At 36.4% G+C, this 18,969-nt stretch overlaps 1 protein-coding gene across 5 annotated transcripts in view; it reads right to left on the bottom strand.

The window, feature by feature from the left end:
- LOC131778742 (collagen alpha-2(I) chain) overlaps window positions 1-18,969 on the bottom strand; it is a 38,301-nt gene that overhangs the window by 8,653 nt on the left and 10,679 nt on the right. For all 5 annotated transcript variants that reach the window (XR_010717194.1, XM_066165149.1, XM_066165150.1 and 2 more), the window contains exons 11-52: window positions 18,726-18,770; window positions 18,183-18,227; window positions 15,724-15,777; window positions 14,972-15,016; window positions 14,545-14,598; window positions 13,888-13,932; window positions 12,735-12,788; window positions 12,050-12,094; window positions 11,726-11,779; window positions 11,176-11,229; window positions 10,989-11,042; window positions 10,383-10,436; window positions 9,646-9,699; window positions 9,506-9,550; window positions 9,111-9,164; window positions 8,972-9,016; window positions 8,412-8,465; window positions 8,204-8,257; window positions 7,725-7,778; window positions 7,428-7,481; window positions 7,147-7,200; window positions 6,882-6,926; window positions 5,590-5,634; window positions 5,287-5,340; window positions 5,047-5,100; window positions 4,904-4,957; window positions 4,767-4,820; window positions 4,366-4,419; window positions 3,864-3,917; window positions 3,680-3,733; window positions 3,522-3,575; window positions 3,361-3,414; window positions 2,888-2,941; window positions 2,142-2,198; window positions 1,957-2,010; window positions 1,433-1,486; window positions 878-931; window positions 704-757; window positions 567-620; window positions 320-373; window positions 191-244; window positions 26-79 (exon numbers count right to left, since the gene is read on the bottom strand). Coding sequence is in view for 4 of the 5 variants with exons in the window: in XM_066165149.1 (XP_066021246.1) it covers window positions 26-79; window positions 191-244; window positions 320-373; window positions 567-620; window positions 704-757; window positions 878-931; window positions 1,433-1,486; window positions 1,957-2,010; window positions 2,142-2,198; window positions 2,888-2,941; window positions 3,361-3,414; window positions 3,522-3,575; window positions 3,680-3,733; window positions 3,864-3,917; window positions 4,366-4,419; window positions 4,767-4,820; window positions 4,904-4,957; window positions 5,047-5,100; window positions 5,287-5,340; window positions 5,590-5,634; window positions 6,882-6,926; window positions 7,147-7,200; window positions 7,428-7,481; window positions 7,725-7,778; window positions 8,204-8,257; window positions 8,412-8,465; window positions 8,972-9,016; window positions 9,111-9,164; window positions 9,506-9,550; window positions 9,646-9,699; window positions 10,383-10,436; window positions 10,989-11,042; window positions 11,176-11,229; window positions 11,726-11,779; window positions 12,050-12,094; window positions 12,735-12,788; window positions 13,888-13,932; window positions 14,545-14,598; window positions 14,972-15,016; window positions 15,724-15,777; window positions 18,183-18,227; window positions 18,726-18,770 (2,190 nt within the window). In the remaining variant the exon portion in view is untranslated. The remainder of the gene's footprint in view (window positions 1-25; window positions 80-190; window positions 245-319; window positions 374-566; window positions 621-703; window positions 758-877; window positions 932-1,432; window positions 1,487-1,956; window positions 2,011-2,141; window positions 2,199-2,887; window positions 2,942-3,360; window positions 3,415-3,521; window positions 3,576-3,679; window positions 3,734-3,863; window positions 3,918-4,365; window positions 4,420-4,766; window positions 4,821-4,903; window positions 4,958-5,046; window positions 5,101-5,286; window positions 5,341-5,589; window positions 5,635-6,881; window positions 6,927-7,146; window positions 7,201-7,427; window positions 7,482-7,724; window positions 7,779-8,203; window positions 8,258-8,411; window positions 8,466-8,971; window positions 9,017-9,110; window positions 9,165-9,505; window positions 9,551-9,645; window positions 9,700-10,382; window positions 10,437-10,988; window positions 11,043-11,175; window positions 11,230-11,725; window positions 11,780-12,049; window positions 12,095-12,734; window positions 12,789-13,887; window positions 13,933-14,544; window positions 14,599-14,971; window positions 15,017-15,723; window positions 15,778-18,182; window positions 18,228-18,725; window positions 18,771-18,969) is intronic.

The following is an 18,969-nucleotide window of genomic DNA, read 5'->3' as shown; positions in this document are numbered from 1 at the left end:
CTGGAGAAAACATATGAGATGGTACCTTTTCACCGTTTTTTCCATCATCCCCTCTTCTACCCGGGTTTCCTTTACCTCCCTGAAAATAAAAAAAAAATGACTGTCTGTAAGTTAAAAAGGAATCTCTCATGCTTGGCATGCAAAGAACTTAACCAAAAGGAGACGAAAAGTGGGTAGTGGAAATGCTTACGGTTGGTCCTTTCATCCCTGGCTCTCCACTTTGTCCTTTCGATCCACGATGACCCTCAAATTGCAAATCAACAATCTTGTCAGTAAAGGCAAACTATATCACCCCAAAAAAGGATTAAATTCAAACTACCTTAAGTCCAGGTGAGCCATTCCTGCCTTCCTTTCCCTTTTTCCCCCGCTCACCCTGAAAATAAATCAAAATAAAATGGTGGAATGCATATGATAACTGCCATCATAAAACTTATAGAATGAGCCAATGATAAAACACACTTGGTGGGTTAGCGCAAAATACACAAAGAGTCGAAAACTGTTTTTATTGCTACAATGGAGTCTTCTAACTTTTGAATAAAATGGTAAACATGATGTAAGCAAAATACCGCTCCTCCAGGATCACCGATACGTCCACTTTCACCGAGAAGGCCCGTAAGTCCCTGCAAATACAAAAACGTTAAAAAAGATGTGATGTTTAGTATCGGATATTTCATAAACCGGCAATTGAAGTAGTTCTACCTACCCCAAGACCAATGACTCCAGTATCTCCAGGAGAGCCTGGGGCTCCAGATAAGCCCTGCAAATGAAAGTAAAAAGGTAAAGGTAAACAAGTCTTTAAAATCTACGGAGTGAAAGAATTTCTCCTACACATAAAAAAAAAAAAAACGGTTTCACAACTAGGCACTAGGAACTTTACCTGACCTCCTGTCGAGCCTCTAGGTCCTTTTTCCCCGCGTGGCCCTGCAAATCCCTGAAAGAAAAAGAAACAAAAACTCACTTTTGCATACTTTTACCTTCAACATAATTCTTTCATTGTCTTTCCTTGTACAGGACCGCCTAGTCCAATTACAAATAGACCCATGTTGACCTGATCAGTAATAGATTATAGATGAAATCAAAATGTGGAAAGAATGAAAAACAAAAAAAAACAAAAAAAAAGGGCACACGAGGCGCGAGACACGAAGAAGTTATTACTTCACTTTGACATCATCTATGATCTATTACTATATACAGACCCACGGCAACATGCAATTCATTCGCTTTATATTAAAAAAACAAAATTTTGTCTCATAGCGTCTCATCTACGAGTCTGTACTCCGATGGATCATAAGTAAGAACCTATTAAAATTCGCGTTTCATTCAGCTTACCGTATAAAAACATTTAGTGCATGTACTTAACATTAAATAGCAAGGATCAAATTGAAATCCGAGGGCATTTTGATGGGGTTGTTATAATCTGTTATATATCTACCGATACTCCAGGCACGCCAAGATCACCAGGCAGTCCTTTCTCACCAGAGGAACCCTAGAAGTATACGAAAAATTCAAAGAAATTAGAAGGGAAGGTTGCTCATACTCAATAAAGAAGAATATGTTCCGTAGCCAATATTCACCATTCAACTTACAAGTAGCTCTCCAACCTAACGCACACGAGGGTCGCCTCCAGCACCCCACCCAATTGTTTCAGTCTTCATTCCCTCACTCCACAATAAATACAAATTTTCGCTCAATTTTAAATGTTTGACAATTGTTCAGGTATGTTGCCTTATGGGGCTAATTCACTTTAAATTTCAACATGAACTATTTGGAACTTCTTCCGACAAATATTTCATCAGGTCAAATACCACTTTAGAAGCTGAAAATCTCTTGGATAAGCTCGAATTGAGAAAGGGTAAGTAGTATCGTTAAGACTGAGATAGTTTCTGTCTTTCCTGTCCAGCAAAACATTGTCACACCAGAGAAAACCTTAAAACTTAGCCAAAAGCGAAGACCAACCGCTCTTCCGTTTTTTCCAGAAAATCCTCTATCTCCCTTCTCTCCGTCTTCTCCCTAAGAATAAATGAAATAAGCTGAAAGTCAGTTTGAAATGCAGCCAAACATAATGCTATTATTACCATAACACTGTGCATTTCTCCAGATGATTACATTACAACATCACAAGAATAATGTTTTTTACTTACCGTCTCCCCGATTTCGCCTTCCTCTCCCATTTCTCCACGAGCACCACTCTCACTATTCTAGAGGATAATGATATCAAAGTTATTGTTGCGGAAAACTCAACTAAAAGAATATAACGTTCAATTTTCTTCATGGTTGTAACAGTAGTAGGTTTTTGAAATTTCCTGATTTTTCCCAAATGTAAAATTTCCCTGACTAACTGAACTGACAATTTCAGAAATAAGTCCTGATAATGGTCCCCAATCACCCCTCACAGCCATCCTTCCCGCCCATGAATTTATGCTTTTAGCAAGTCGCTGCTTACAGTGTACAGTGTCACTCGTTGTGTTACTCGGTGTTAAGGTACGAGAGGAACCGTTGAGAATTTGAACACGTTACAACGAATAGTATGGGGAACGAAATATGGTCGATTTACAACGATAAATATTTCGAAATATGAAAAGTTTACTCGTAAAATCAAATTTATCGTCTTTAATCGACCATTTTCTTGACTTTAAAGAGATTTATTTTCCCCTGATTTTTTCCTGACCTGTGGAAACCATGCATCTCTTTCACGAAGATAACCAAGAGTTAATAAGTATCCGTTTAGAGTTTTGTGTGGACTCCGAATCTAATTTTTTGCGATACACCTCATATATTATTGTCCGAGCTAACCTCGCCTTTAGCATTAGAAACTAGACATTATTTCTTTGTACCAGGGATACAATTCTCTCAAAGAGTTTGTAACCATAACATGCCAGATACCTACCACTGGGCCCATGTCACCTGTGGCACCCGGATGTCCTCGTAAACCCGGTGTTCCCTATCAAACACAGAAATAGAAAGGTATTACGTAATTATGTGGGGAATATGTGCACTGCTAAGTGAACTGATCTTATGAAGTTAACAAATCTAAAGACTGCACCCGGCCGTTACGTATTATGATTACTCCTCCAAAACGTTTTTGAAAGCAACAATAAGTGCTGGTGCACCCACTACTATCATTACAGTCTCTGTTCGCATCCCGCATTTTGGCCAATTCAATCACTTCAATTTTGTTCTTGGACAATTTTCACTGATCTTAGAGAGATCTTCCTAACTGACATGATACAACACACTTATCTGCAGAAATCTTATGGTTTTATCGGTATTTATGTTTTAGTTATTTTCTTCTCGCTTCGACTAAAGCGTTACATTGGTCAGTTTTACCCAAATCACAAAATTGTATTCGCTTAAACATACCTCGTGACCCTTTATCCCAGGATCTCCCCATAAACCAGCAATGCCGTCTTCGCCCTTTGGAAGAAACATCAAGGAAATAAAGAAGTTTGTGTTAGTGTAGTTTTGTATCTATTTATTTTCATTTTTCTACGATAGAGAAGAAACAGCAACATTTAACTGACCTCTGATCCCTTCATTCCCTGAACACCACGTAAACCAACAAGTCCTGGTTGACCCTGAGGCGAAAGAACAATACCAAATCAAACGCTAAGTCCACGGTTAACTTGTAGAATAAAACAAACCAAACTTAATTCGTGAAAGAATTATGACATCATATTACCTCTTTACCCAGATTTCCTCGAATTCCAGGTACTCCATGTTCTCCACCAGTTCCCTTTTTATATTGAAATCCAAAGGTTTAAGAATGAACAACAACAAAAACAACAAATACAAAAAGAACAAACAAAACAAAGCAAAACAAAAGCCAACCAAAAGAAACAATGTTATTATAAAAAACTACTTACTTTTGGCCCTTGATCTCCTTGAGGCCCTTTTGGTCCTGGTGAACCTCTCTCACCCTGACAGAAAACCAAAACAAATACATCTAGTTTTCTGTCCTATAGGTATTGAAATTGTTATCTCTATTAAAAAGCATGAAGGCTCTGACTCTAATCATGATATTTTTCTATAAGCCGCATAATTCATAACGTTAATCTCTTGAAGAGGAACAGCGATACTAAAGTGACTAACAAAGGATTTTCAACAGGCTTGCAAACCAAAAGGAAGTAAACAATAAATGCAAACATGACATCAACGGAAACGACAAAGATTAGCTACTTTTACTCCCTTCAACAATGATTCTTAAATAAACCCTACAGGAAAATAGCCAAAAAATCTCTTATTAACAGCATATGGAAACGTTTTTGTTTGGAAGCATAAATGGCTGAGATGACGAGAGTCAGAATTTGAATTTTGCCTTTAACAGTAGATGCTAGACTTCCACAATATCTAATTTCTGAACTGTACCTTAAAACCTTTTGTTCCCTTGGCTCCTTCCAAGCCAGGTGGTCCTGGTGCACCCTATCGGTGAGACCAAAACTATTATGATAACAAATGTCCATGACCAAGATATCCTCGGCTTTAACTCTTCTCTCTTATGTCGATTCGAGACTAAAAATACTCAGGAAGAAGGCCATTAAACCATTGGATAAAAAGACCGCTATGACGATAGACGCTCTATACGAAGACAATTTAACCTCGACCCAATCAAGCAAACATAAAATATCTAGTAAGATTCGCATAATTAAGTTCCAACAGCACATATCAACGACAGATACAATATTGCTTGAAACTAAGCTCACAAGATGTATCTTACTTAATAATTTGCGCTACTGTACTCAGTACAAATTAAACAACACTTTACTTACAAAAGGTCCCTGACTTCCTGGTGGACCTTTCTGTCCAGCCAAACCACTGTCTCCCTATTGAGATATAATAGCATTGAATCCACTAAGACAAGTCAACGAGGATTGTATGTTTTTAAAAACTAATTTCAACAACAAACCTTTCCACCGGCGGTTCCAGGCAGTCCTAGGAAGCCTTGTAGTCCATCATTTCCCTTAAAGAAGAGATATTTTTTGAGAGTTAAGGATTGATTGTTTTAACGCTACGCTAAACAACATATCTGTTGGTTCCAGTATAACTAACCTGTTCTCCTTCACTCCCTTCCAGGCCAGATTTTCCCAATGGACCAGGTGGACCCTACGATCATGGATCTATAGTCAATATCGATAGTTACAGTATTACAACAATTGTCTGATGACTCAACTACAAAATGTGCTTAAACTTTAAGAGTGGTTGTTTATCTTTAAAAGTTGAAAGCTGTTTACGGAAAAAAGCACGTAACAACAAGCACATGCAGTTTACCGCAAAGAGGAAATTGTTTACCTGAGGTCCAGCAATGCCCATAACCCCTTGAATCCCTCCTGAACCTTTGACGCCCTGCAAAATACCGTCGGAAAATCAAAATCGAAAGAAAATTATGATTCCTTCTCTCTCTTGAAAAACAATATATGACTTTTTCTAGAAAAAAATATACGGATACCAATACCTACAATCAGAGTTATGTATCTTGGTGTATGGTTAAGAAAACATTTGAGAGTTTTCTTCATAAAAGTCACTTTCCATAATGAAAAACTCTAGGATCCACTTGATAACAAAGTAGCAAGGTATATTGGTACTTTTACTCACTGGGTCACCGACGAGCCCTTCACCCCCTTCAACACCATCTGGCCCCTGCAAAGAATATTTTCAAACATCAATTCAAAATTCTTGAAGAAAAAAGAAAGATCTACCAGTCCCAAACAGGCAGGCAATTTCACTTGAAGCTTCACTTCCCTAACGATTAGTTCATGCGCTAACGTGTGTTCATCGAGATTTGACAGCACGCTGGATGTTTGGAGTGTACGAAAGATGCCTAGGAGATGTTCGAGGCGTGGCCAAGAGCATCTCTTGCGAGAGATCTCCAAATTTCTCAAGAGATTCAAATCTCAACGACCATAGGGCGATGCATGAGCCACTCCTTACGTGAAATGTCGTCGGTATGATTTGCGATCTAGCACTGATTTTTGTCCAACTTCATTATGAACGAATCCACGTGTTGAATGTCTCCCAGATTTTAAAGCATTGTCTCTGTAGCTGTCGCGCTTACTCTGACTACTTTCAAGGTGTAATCTCCAGTCATGACACGCTACATGCATATTTGGAAATGAAGTTGCTTTTCCCTATACACCGCAATAATTTCAGGGAATGCAACTCCTGTGATGTGGATTCAATTAAGGTCGATTCTTGGAAAGTATTTAGAGTCTGCATGTTTTTTTTATAACTCTTAATTCATTAATCAGTATTGTCAAATTACATGAGTAACATATTTTAATGAGCTTACAGAAACCTGGAAGGGAGTCCAAAAACTTTATGCATTTGCAAGTCGGACTCTTCTTTATCTTTTCTCCCTAGGAGAGACAAGTGAAGACAAGTTAAGCATTAAGAGAGACTGGTCCGAGAGGAGAAAAGAGGAGAAGAGTCCGATTGCCTCTTTACATGAGATGCCACAGGAAGATGTTGGCTTTGAATCATACAATCTGCTCCTTTTAAAGATCTACCAAGTTGCGAAAAAGAAGAACAAATTAAAAAGAAGACCAGATTTTATTAAACTTAGCATCTATCTAATTAATAGTAACGTCATTTCATAAGAGGAGTCCTGTGGCAGCTAACACGTAAAGAGATGTTACTTTTGCGACGACTTAGCCTATTGGACTTGACAAAAGTAACCGTCGGAACAGACTTCGTATAGGAGGAAAGTCAAGGCTGACATGCACCAACCAGGAACACACCATGATAGGGTTTTATTACTTTAGGCATCAGAGAGATACCCTACTTTAAAGCAAAAAGGATAGGCTTGATTAGTTCCAATGGTTTGCATCCATTCATCCAGGTGCTTAGCTAATCATTTCTAGTTATTTATTAATTAGTTCTTTTCTCACCGTAATTCCGTGCGTGCCTTTAGTTCCAGGATGACCAGCAGCGCCCTAAGAGTAGGCAATCACAAACAGATACAACCACAATGTAACATACTGTCTTAACAAATATCCCATGAATATTATTAAAAGGCAGTTGAGTCTAGAGTAACGTCTTACGACCTCTTTTGCTACCTATTTTCATATCGATAAACCTTTACCAATAAGCAGATTGACGAGCTGTTATAGCTATGTATGAACACTCCACATACAGCAATTCCCGATATCTTACCAGTTTTCCAGGCTCTCCGATTTCTCCACGACTTCCCTTTGGCCCTAATTCACCCTAAGATAAAAAATGAAAGTAATTTTTTTTTTACCTCAACTGTGTTTTTAACTGTTTTCGTTTGAAAATAGAAAACAGCAGAGTTATAATAACTTAAGCACAAGCAAAGAGTTGAAGGGGGCACTAAATAGAGGAGTATACACGAAGACAGATCCAATGATATATATATATATATATATGTTTCTATAGAAAGGTGGAATACTATAAGGTAATTTGCATAAAATCACCTGCAATCCTTGGGGCCCGGCTTCTCCTACTGATCCAGGTATTCCAGCTGGACCCTATTGATTCAGATTTTGCGGCCATTAGTTTTTAAGTCAGACTTAATAAATTGCTTCTAAAATACCTCCAAAGAAATATGCGGAACTGTGCAACTCTAACTCGGCGCGCTCTTGCCACAGTCCAATTCAAGCGCCAGCAAGTCACCATTTTTAAATTGATAAACGGCATACATGTTTAAAGACCGCAGTCCTAGAGGTATTCAGACGTTTGAGATCCAGCAACTGACATAGAAAATTTCTTACATCCTCTCCTTTTGGGCCCTGTGCTCCCTGATTGCCAGGCTTTCCTTCGATACCCTATGGACACCACATACAACAACAAAATAAAAGTGAAAAAAGTTGCAGAGCTCGCTAAAAATCGCTAAAATTCAAGCACAAATCCTAACATCCTCTTCGTTGAACAAAACAAATAAATTCCATTTTTGCCATGAGTCAGTAGTCTACAACCAGTCCCACCTCATACACCGCGCGCTAACATAATTTTTTTTCTCTGTATATATATATTTTTTTGACGAACTTCGCCGAAAAAGAGGGACGGCTTGTAGTCTTAAGAGTCTGATAACGTCAGAATATGGTAGAAACATCTTTGACACACTCAGCAAAGGGGTTTAACGGTTCTTACCATATTTTCTATATCTTTTGCTGAAAAGAAGCACGGCGGAAAGTAACCTATTTGCGACTTTGAACAGGTTTGTTTTGGTTCCTAGGTATCATTAACTTACCAGAGGCCCTGGTTTTCCTATTACGCCAACTGTGCCATTAGGACCACGACGTCCCTGAAATCAAATGTGCAAATCATGAGTTTAGAGATACAAACTAGTTACAATCCAGTGATAGTGAATTCGACTTGTTGATTTGAGTAAAATTGTTCTCCTTAAAAAAATTTTGTCACCGGATTCTTAAAACTAACAGAAAATTTAAACTTAATACCGGAGGTCCTCTTAATCCTGGACTACCAATAACTCCTTGGACACCTGGTGTTCCCTTGGAAAAATAAAACTTCGTGTCATACGAGAGTTCATAATAAGAAGTAATTACATGAAAATGAACTTTCTAATGATTATTGCAACAACTTACACCACTTTAAAATCTGAACTCTTATATCGATGTCAGGAATAGAAAAAAAAAAACGATAACAAAAATATTCTAAGTACTTTGCAACTGTATTTTCAGTAACAGGGGTAAAATAATAGAAATGAAATTTTACGTATTGTGTGGTATTTTAACACTTAAAGGAATTAACCACCGAGCTATGAAAGTATGATTACCGTACGTTTTGTCCGTAATATTTAGTGTAAATATATGCCCTGACTCCCAGCTGTTCTTTAATTTTAAGGGCAATAAAATGCAATTGAAACTTATTTCTTCAACCTGAGGTACATATATCTTATTATCAGGTGTTAAAAATGCTAAAGATTTGTTTTTTAAGCATTTCACAAAATTATTATCATTTGGTCTCACACTAACAAGTTCCTTTTTTGCCAACATACCAGTGGACCCTGTGGTCCTGGTTCTCCAATCCTTCCAGATGATCCCTGAGAACGAAGTAAGAACATGAAAGGGGAACTTTAAATTGTACAAAATTGGGCACAGACATGAATACTATTAAATTTCAAAATCACATTTTACCTTATCGCCATTTAAACCATTGTAGCCCCTTCTACCTTTCTTCCCAGAGTCTCCCTGAGCAAACAGTGAAAAAAAAACATTATAGGCTTATATGTAAATGCCTTGTTGATAGTTTGCTCTCCATTAAGTCCAAATGTGATGGCTTGCTCTGCAGTTAATACAGTTCTTTCATATGAATTTAATTTTCTGAATTTGATAGAGTACAAACATGGCTTTTCATGCTCCATCCTATAGTGTTAGCTAAACACCCCAGATTGGGCATATGCTGCTGAGGACTAACATAGCTTTCAAATGCACTATAGCAGATTCCCATAAGTTTTTATTTTCAGATTACCACACGTGCTAGCAAACTATTAAGCAGAGAAATTAATGTTTTGTCTCATGAAGAAACTTACTCTTACTCCACGTTTTCCATGGAAACCACGGCGACCCCTGTCCCCCTAGACATGGTAATTTATGTTATCAGTAGTGGTTTATGTTCAAATAACAAGACAGATAGCAAATAAAAAAGTATAAGAAAGCTTAAATACTCCACCTTATCTCCCTTGTTTCCTTTGGGGCCATAAAATCCAAGTTCACCAGAAGAACCCTTCAAATAGAATTATCCTTTTTTACATTATAGATACATGCATAATTTGACAGAAAAACTAACATATGTTTGACCATGTAGCCATAAAATTCTGTACAGGTATAACTGCTTTAACCTTAAAAATTACAATTTCCTCAATTGTGATTGGTTTAAAAATTCCAACTTTCCACTAACTCACTTGAAAAGTTGTTATTGGACAGTTCAATAAGCCAATCACATTCAAAGTTGTAGTTTAAATCAACCAATCACATTCAAAAATGTAGTTTAAATCAAAATTTTCGCTTTCTTTTATAACTTGGCTATTCTTTTTTTCCTTGGAAATCACAATTTTTATGATTAATTGGTAATAAGACTTCATGTTGTTCAATTTGGTCTGTAATCTTACTTGTGATAAACAAATCACTCATATGATTACAGACCAAATTGGACTCCAATCAGTCTGAGCACTATTACAAACTAACAGAAAGATCAAGGTAGGAGTGAATACTTAATAACTCAGGCAAGATTAAACAAGGTGTTATAAGTTGAAGGGATTTCCTCTCATTACCACTCAGTTTCATTTGAGTGCCAGGAATAAGACAACAGTTATCAAACAAGTGAATGTTGACTTGCAATTCAAAATGTTAGGCTGAGCAAACTTACAATTCGAGATCAGAAGCTAATGTAAAGTAAAAATTACTAACCTCACTGCCTTTCTGTCCAGGGATTCCTGGTTTACCTAGCTTTCCAGGCATTCCCTGAAGGTATAACATAAATCATGTCATTACATGGCAAGGTAAATCTGAGTGTTCTGATTGGTTCTTACTAAGTACATATTTTACCAAACAGACAGTTTCCACCCAAATTGTTATAAACCATGTAATTTGGTTATGAAGGCCAGAAAATTCTAAGTAAAAATGTTTGGTGAGTGCCCTATAAACTTGCTTGCTTGAGCCCTGCTGAGGAATAATGGCCCTCTGTTATTCTTGTGGGGACCTCTTAGTCTTTAATGCCATGACCAAGGGCCAATATTCCCCAGTACAGCCTTCATGCTTGATTAGTGAGAAGTTATTACTGCTTTGCTTCTTTTTTGTGTTCCATCAACACAAATAAAATGAACCAAAGTTTTCAACACAAAACAATGCTAATGTCAATTATGTGCAAACCAATACACTTTCCACATGCACAGAATTTTAATAGTATGTCCTCAGTGCGTTGATCCAAGTCCAATAAGGCACAACGTGCAGAGGTGTGCCTGAGGTCATGCACCCACACATTGAACTGAAAGTGAATGAGTTCAGACTACCTACCTTGTGACCAGGAAGTCCTGCTGATCCTTTATGCCCAGGATCTCCAGGAGGACCCTGTCAAAGGTTATAACATTCTTCAACATATGACATTTTGTTTTGCCAATGTTATAAAGTTTTCACATTCCTTCTGCCTCAGTTCTCCCCATGTATTTGTAACTAGCTAAGGATAGGTGATTTGCTCACTAACCTGTGCTCCTGGAGGACCATGTGCACCTCTGGATCCCACATGACCTGGAATGCCCTTTAAGTGATGATAAAAAAGAAATTGAAATAGTTAATAATTATGTGAAGTGTATTAAAGTCTCTGTCTGATGGTGAGATTTCCTTGGAATGACAGACACAAGTAATTATTTTAATGATCTTAAACTGACATGCGTACCAAAGATTGTTAGATTTGTCTCAAGACAAAATCAGCCCTAGCCTCTCTCCAGTTCAACAGTTTAAAGCCACTTGAGGTTAGGTAGACAACTGTCCTTACATTAGGGAGTGCTAAAAATTTATTGCTAATACATAATTAGGACTTACCTATGCATGAACAAACATTAAACAATTTGTAACAATTGAGAACTTTATAGAAACAAATAACTTGAGTCATTTTCATCATTGTTGGAATACTATAACAACAATTATGGTGATAATTGAGCACCTGTGACGTATGTGCAGATAGTAGTTGTGATCCTACAAATGATAAAACAAAGCAATAAATGAATTGCCTAAAAAAAAGTTAGAATTCTTACCTTATGGCCCTTTTCACCCTCCTCTCCTTTGGGGCCAAGTGGACCTGGATTTCCCTATGACATAATGGTTGGTCAAAATGAAGGTACCTCAAAAAGAGGAAAGGGTTAAAATACCCTGAAAATTTTAAAAATATATTTTTGCAAAGAAATGGTCTTTCCAAAACTTAAAAACAGTACTTAGTAGAACTTCATGAATAATGACTACACATTAAACACATCTCAAAAGTGCAGAAATCAATTACAGAGATTTTGTTTCTCATCAAATCGAGCCAGAGAAGTCATGACCATGTAGTCCCAAGGTAAAGTGTTTCAGTTACCCTTTACCTTTTTGCCTTTCATGCCACTGCGCCCAGTACTTCCTCTGTTTCCCTATAAATTTAACAAACAAAAATGTTAAAAAACTATCTACAACAAAATAAACTCTATGTGAATGAAAGTGATCTTCGCAGTAATGAACACTACTTAGCAGTAGTGAAAATAAGGCCTGAAAAAAATTCAGGCCTGTACGGGATTTGAACCCATGACCTCTGCGATACCGGTGCAGCGCTCTACCAACTGAGCTAACAAGCCAACTGGGAGCTGGTCATGATGGTGGTTCTAAATAAACCCGTGAAGTGATGAATAGACGGTTAAGAATATATGAAGGTCATATATTTGAACTGCGGATAAAGACATGAATGAAAGTGATCTTTGCAGTAATGAACACTACTTAGGCAGTAGTGAAAATAAGGCCTGAAAAAAATTCAGGCCTGTACTCTAACTCTAACTAGCAATCCTTATCAAAGTAGTACACTATTTAGTACCCATTTTGTAAGTAAAAAAACTAAAATGTTTCAACAATTAAACTCTGTAAATTATATGCTGTAGCTGTATATAGGAACAAAGTATATTTCCTTCATGTCTGTTTTGTTTGGAGTGATATGGAGTGATTGTTCTATGTACTTCCTCTTAAAAAATGATAGCTACTAATTTACCAAGTGCATTTTACTTTCAATGAGTTTTGTTTTACCTTAGCTCCTCTTTTTCCATGGTTTCCTCCTTCTCCTTGCTTTCCACGATCACCCTATAATAATGATGAAACAAATATAACTTACCTTTGCACTTGGGCCATAATTCCAAGTGAAAAAGGCTTGGTTTGTAAATTAAAGTACAGTCCTTAAACTCTTAGCAAGAGATATGTAGTTGTCAGAATATAGCTCTTTGTACCCTAGGTTTCTTTGCAAGCTGTGAATATTTTCCACACCTCTCCTTGCTAAGCTTGACTACAGGCTTAGGTATCCACCTGCCAATTGGCATCACATGCAGAGTAGGCTGAATGGAACTCTGTCCCAACCTCATTATTGATCTTACCCCACTGTAGCATGTGCTATACAAGACATGTGATTTATTCCTTTGTTATGGTTGATGTGCTTTTGACCAGGTGTGGTTCACTGCATACATGTTACTGGATTATCCATCACTTGCTCAATGTGTTGCTACCACCCCTCCAACAATTACTTTGCTATGTGTTTTGCTGCCACTATTGTGCACTGTCAAACCTTGGTCCCAGTCACTGCCAAATTGTGTTTTTTTTTTTTTTAGATGTGTGAGTTGTTTGCGTAATTATCAATTGTTAGTCTTTACAAGGTACCATGTCACAAAAATGCTCAGTATTTCCTGTCATAACTTACCAAAAGAAACAACAAAACTAAATGACGCATATTAATCAATGAATTAATCAATATTAATTAATTTTTCATTTTATTTAATTAATCATATTAATCAAAGACACTTTTCTCTCTGGTCAATTAATATCTCCAAGGAAGTGTATCACAAACACTGAACAGGAAGGCTATTCATTTTTACTGCAAAATATGGGTCAAGTTGTTGTTATTCTTAAACACTTTGCTATGAATAAGAGAATAGAGAAGAGATGTTTAATGTCTTCAAACATCATACAGTGTAATTGCATTGGATGACCCTTATGAAATGTAGATAAAAAAAATTGTGTAATTGTTTTGTGTTGTGAAATTCACTATGTTTCTCTAACAGCTTGCTGATAAAAGTTATAAACCCCCGTCCTTAAATGTGAGCCATTCCAGGCATAAGCCCTTTCAAAACTCCTTAAAAGTTACACCATAACACCCAAGCACTACATCTGAGATCTTTTGCTAAATACTTGCCTGATATCCTTGAACTCCCCTGGAACCTGAGGGTCCTTGAACTCCCTGTAGAGTTAATATGATTGAATATCAATTAACTATTATCATGCTCACCATCATGGTGACCATCAATGTCATGGTAATTTTTGTCACACCCATGAAATATTACTTATAATTAACCCCATTTTAGCAATCCATCTCTCCTTTTCAAGAGTGATTTTGGTGCTCAATTGACAAAATATAAACCATCTCAATCTTCTTCTTTTCATTTTGTTTAATATGTAAAATTTATTCAATTACTCTTCTTGTGCACTTCATTTCTCACCAACCCTACCATTATCTTTTCTTGGGGAAGGCAACAAATTATGCTTCAATTTCTCCCTTCCATTACTCACTAACACAGTATGTATTTGCCATACAATTTCAATCCTTCCCAACTCCATCACCTTGCAGTGTTGTTGAGCAAGGCTGAACAACACCAACTCCCACTGTGAAAATAATAAATCCTGTATGAGTGCAGGATTTATTCCTTGCTGGACTGATCTAATATTAAGACTGACATGGAGTAAAATGATGAAATAAGAGGAAAACAAATTTCTAAAATAATACTTACATTTATTTATTGATTTAGTAAACTTACACAGTTTAGATCCCAGATGTATTATAATAATAACTTACAGGATTCCCAGATGCTCCAGTCAGACCCATTTGTCCACGGGAGCCTTGAAACCCCTATCAATTCATGATTTGAGATTAACAAAAACAGTGCAAGGCCAGTCCAGGAGTACATGATATTGTAATTATTTTAGTTATCTTGAAATCATTAAAAAAAATTAAATAAACTAGTCAGCTGGAGATTTACCATATTGACCAAAAAAGTCTATCATGTATAATGACCCACAGCATTTTGTGGACACTGCACATGATTTTTAGAGAGCCATATGGAAATTAAAACATAGTGTTTTTCTGACTCTGTCAACTTATGGTGAACAGAAAATCACAAAACAGAAGTGCAAACAAAATTGGAATGTTTGAAGACTAAAATTCAATATCTAGCTACCAGCAGAGCTGATACACCCTTAGGCACAACATACAAGAGACTTACTTGAGGTCCTGGATCTCCAGGTTCACCAACATCACCAGGGTCTCCCTAAAATAGAAATTGACAGACTAATATTTATAAATGTTTAAACAGATGTAATTTTGACTTTACAGTATATGTGGCCTATCAGCTGATTCCCTTTTGTTAAATGACATCTTACAATAATAACTCAGTAGTTTCATTTAATAGGCCAAAGGTCAGATTGAGAAAAATATATATATATCCACAAAGTCTACCTAAGTTAGTCAATCATAAGTGTCTTTGAAATCTAGGAAAACAGTGACAAGTAAAATATGGAAGTTGAAGTGTGGATGTCTTGTATTCTGCAGGATACACCTTATTGATATCTAACGGGCTATACCCACAACTAAACTACTTGCTACATCTAGTTACAAGCTAGGCTTTCATAGGTACGGTTAAGGATCTAGAGTGTTCCGTAACATTACAGCAGATTCTATTTACATATTGATTCAGGGATGACTCAGTATGACACAGCTACTTCTAGAACGTTCTTGAAGGTCACACTACAGAAGTCAATAAATACTCCAGACACAAACACTAGGAAACACTGCATGATTCACTCTTTGAGTCAACAACATATGAAGATGTAAAATTTTCATAATATTCATTTTGATGGCCTGTTAACATTTTTGTTCATTAAATCAAAGTTACTATAATTGATCCAGAAGCATCATGGCAAATGAAGTTACTATTATGCAATCCATGCTGAGATAAAAAAGCTCCACCTGATTTACCTGATCACCCTCTACACCTGGTAGTCCTGCCATGCCTGGTTCACCTGCATCACCCTGATAGAATCAATGGTAGTTACTAAAACAAGGAATGACCTAAAATGACCTAAAATGACCTAAAATGACCTAAAATGACCTAAAATGACCTAAAATGACCTAAAATGATCTAAAATGATCTGAAATGACCTTGAGTGATTCCTAAAATGACCAAAAATGACCAAAAATGACCTTGTGTGATTTCTAAAATGACCTAAAAAGACCCTGACTGATGTCTTGACTTAAAATGATTGAAAGTAACCTACGCTGACTAAAATGACATAAATTGACATTAAAAACTTTACTGGAACAATTAAAAAAATAGTAACTGCCAGCAATATACAACAGAACTCCTTCTTAGTTTCACTTAACAGTATGCCACTTTAATCACTTAGAACACCTTAGATCCTTGTGGGTAAGTACCAAAACATGGAACGACCTAAAACCACCTAAAACATCCTACAACCACCTACAACCATTTACAACCACCTTAAAAATTTCAATAACGAACTACAACCACCTCAAAAACATCTACAGCCACTCACAAACTATCTAATACCATCTAAAACAAGGCATAAATGTCTTAAATAAGGCAAAACGCTCACATGTCATGTACATGAAATAAGAGAATCGAATGAAACCTCCACCTTCCCCTGAAATCTTACTCTCCCTGGTTCCATGTATAAGCAACCATCTCACGAAATGAAATGCAAGAGCATGCCAATTATATTTTTTATTACCTCAGTAGTAAAAGACCTAAAGAACTTTACTAGCAGACGTTTTGGCTCACGCTTCATTTGATTATGTAATGGTCCAAGGTAGTGTTTTTCTCCATTTATAATCTCAGCAATTTAAATGTAATTGGAGCAAAATGTGAATCACTTTGTGTAAGTGGCACCACTCATACAACTGAATGCTGTATGAATACCAGCATGATGGCATTAGTGCCAAAAGAAGATTCCAAATGTACGTACAGTTTGCTTGAAATATTTCTAATAATCATTCTTACTCATACTTTTTCTAGACGTGAGCCAAAACATCTGCTGGTACCCAGGGTAGAAAAAGCCAAGGCAAGTCAGTCTTGACTACGAGTTTGTTATTTTACTTTGTTACTTTTTGTAACTTGATAGTTCATTTTGTAAAGTTCTTTAGGTCTTTTACCACTGAGGTAATAAAAAATATAATTGGCATGCTCTTGCATTTTATTTCATGAGATGGTTGATTATACATGGGACCAGGGAGAGTAAGATTTCAGGGGGAGGTGGAGGTTTCATTCGATTCTCATATTTCATGTACATGACGTGTTATCGTTTTGCCTTATTTAAGACATTTATGCCTTGTTTTAGATGGTATTAGATAGTTTGCGAGTGGCTGTAGATGTTTTTGAGGTGGTTGTAGGTCGTTGTTGAAATTTTTGAGGTGGTTGTAGATGGTTGTAGGTGGTTGTAGGTGGTTTTAGGTGGTTTTAGGTCGTTCCATGTTTTAGTACTCACGGATCATTGTGTGACTACCAGCTATTGTGGATCTTTTTAGCTAGACTTAAACCTTATTTTTGGTTATTTTACACATCAATCAAGGTTAGTTTTATTTCTGGTCATCTTAGACATCAGTCAAAGTTATTTTATGCACAGACGTTCCCAGCTCATGTCTCTGGAAAAAGCAGATGATTAATTCAAGAAAGCTTCATGCATTGTGTGAGTTGGTGTTGGGGTTACAAGATGATCCTATGAAGAATTTGAAGCTGTTATAAGGAATAATATGGGGAATGAAATATGGTTGATTTATAACAATTAATATTTTGAGATATACACATTTTATATGTAAAATCAATAGAACTAACTCACATCTTGTGTGTCAGTTGTGGTTTCCAGTGACCTTGGGACACCTGTGTTTAAGGTTTTTATTTTGTTTTAGGTCATTGTTCAAGTCACTCAAGCCATTTTAGGTCATTTTAGAAATCACTTTAGGTCATTTTAGGTCATTTTAGATCATTTTAGGTCATTTTAGGTCATTCCCTGTTTTAGTAACTGTGTAGAATCAATGTAGAAAGAAAAAGTTTCTGGGTTGCATTTACATTAAAACCAAACAACTTGCCATGAATTTCAAAAGCATGTCATATAAACAGAGTGTAATGAGCCCATTTTGCAGAGAAAAAGAAAGTTTGTGATAATTCTCTGTAAAATAATGAGTACTCAATTAGTCAAGAGGCAAGGGTATGGTTCTGAGTATGTCAACCACTGAAAAATCTCAAACCTCCTTTCCTTTCCTCCAACAGTCACATTGTTAGCATAAGATAATTTAAACTGAATGTTCAGTTTAACCTTGAATTATCTACATTTAAATGGAATAAACTATATTCTTTTTGCATTGGCCAATGATGCTTGATTTCTGACTGAGCATGTTAAGTCAGTGACCATGAAACTTACCAGAGGTCCTGGATGTCCCTTAGGTCCATTTCTTCCAGCACGACCCTGCAAATTTAACCATATGCTGACTCTGAAACATACGACAACTGTTCAATTTTTTAAGCTAGTGACAGTATTAATCACATGTTCACCAATTGAAACAATATTGCATAGGATCAAAGATTGATAACTGAATACATTTAGAAAGAAACCCCTCCAGGTGGCTGGTATGTTGGCTGATAATGTCTGCAGCTGAGATATTGTCAGAGAAATTAATAATTTGGCTGAGAAGTGAAGCTTTAAGGACAAATGTGAAATTTTTAGATATGATAACAGTCTGGTAATTTTCCACCATGTGACATCAAGTAGCCAATAGAATTGTGCTAAAATTAATAAAAAAAGGTTATAAAAAGGTATACTTACCTTAAGACTGAAATAATAATCAAACCCATTCAAATGTTGCACCCAACCATAATTAACCAACAATAATTTCACCAATTAAAGTAAACTGTTATCTGTTGAAATAATTTATTTCAATCTATTTAATATGTAACTCTCCTTTACCTGGTGTCCAATAATCCCAAGATCACCTTTCAGTCCTACATTACCCTAAAAAGAAAAACGATCAATTGAGTTATCCTAGCATGGTAAGTGATTTATTCTTCTTCTTTCTGGGTAATCTACTGAAAAAAAAGATGTACAGTCTAATATACATTTCATCCTGGTAGTTTGCATTACAAATTTACTAAATCATTTTCTTAAAATTGATTGATTAAATTTTCCTTTCCAATAAGCTTGTGTACATAAT

Source organism: Pocillopora verrucosa, chromosome 4, assembly GCF_036669915.1.
Source record: "Pocillopora verrucosa isolate sample1 chromosome 4, ASM3666991v2, whole genome shotgun sequence".
Classification (NCBI taxonomy): domain Eukaryota; kingdom Metazoa; phylum Cnidaria; class Anthozoa; order Scleractinia; family Pocilloporidae; genus Pocillopora; species Pocillopora verrucosa.
The sequence above is the reverse complement of the archived record's forward strand: the minus strand, read 5'-3'. Positions and strand labels throughout refer to the sequence as shown.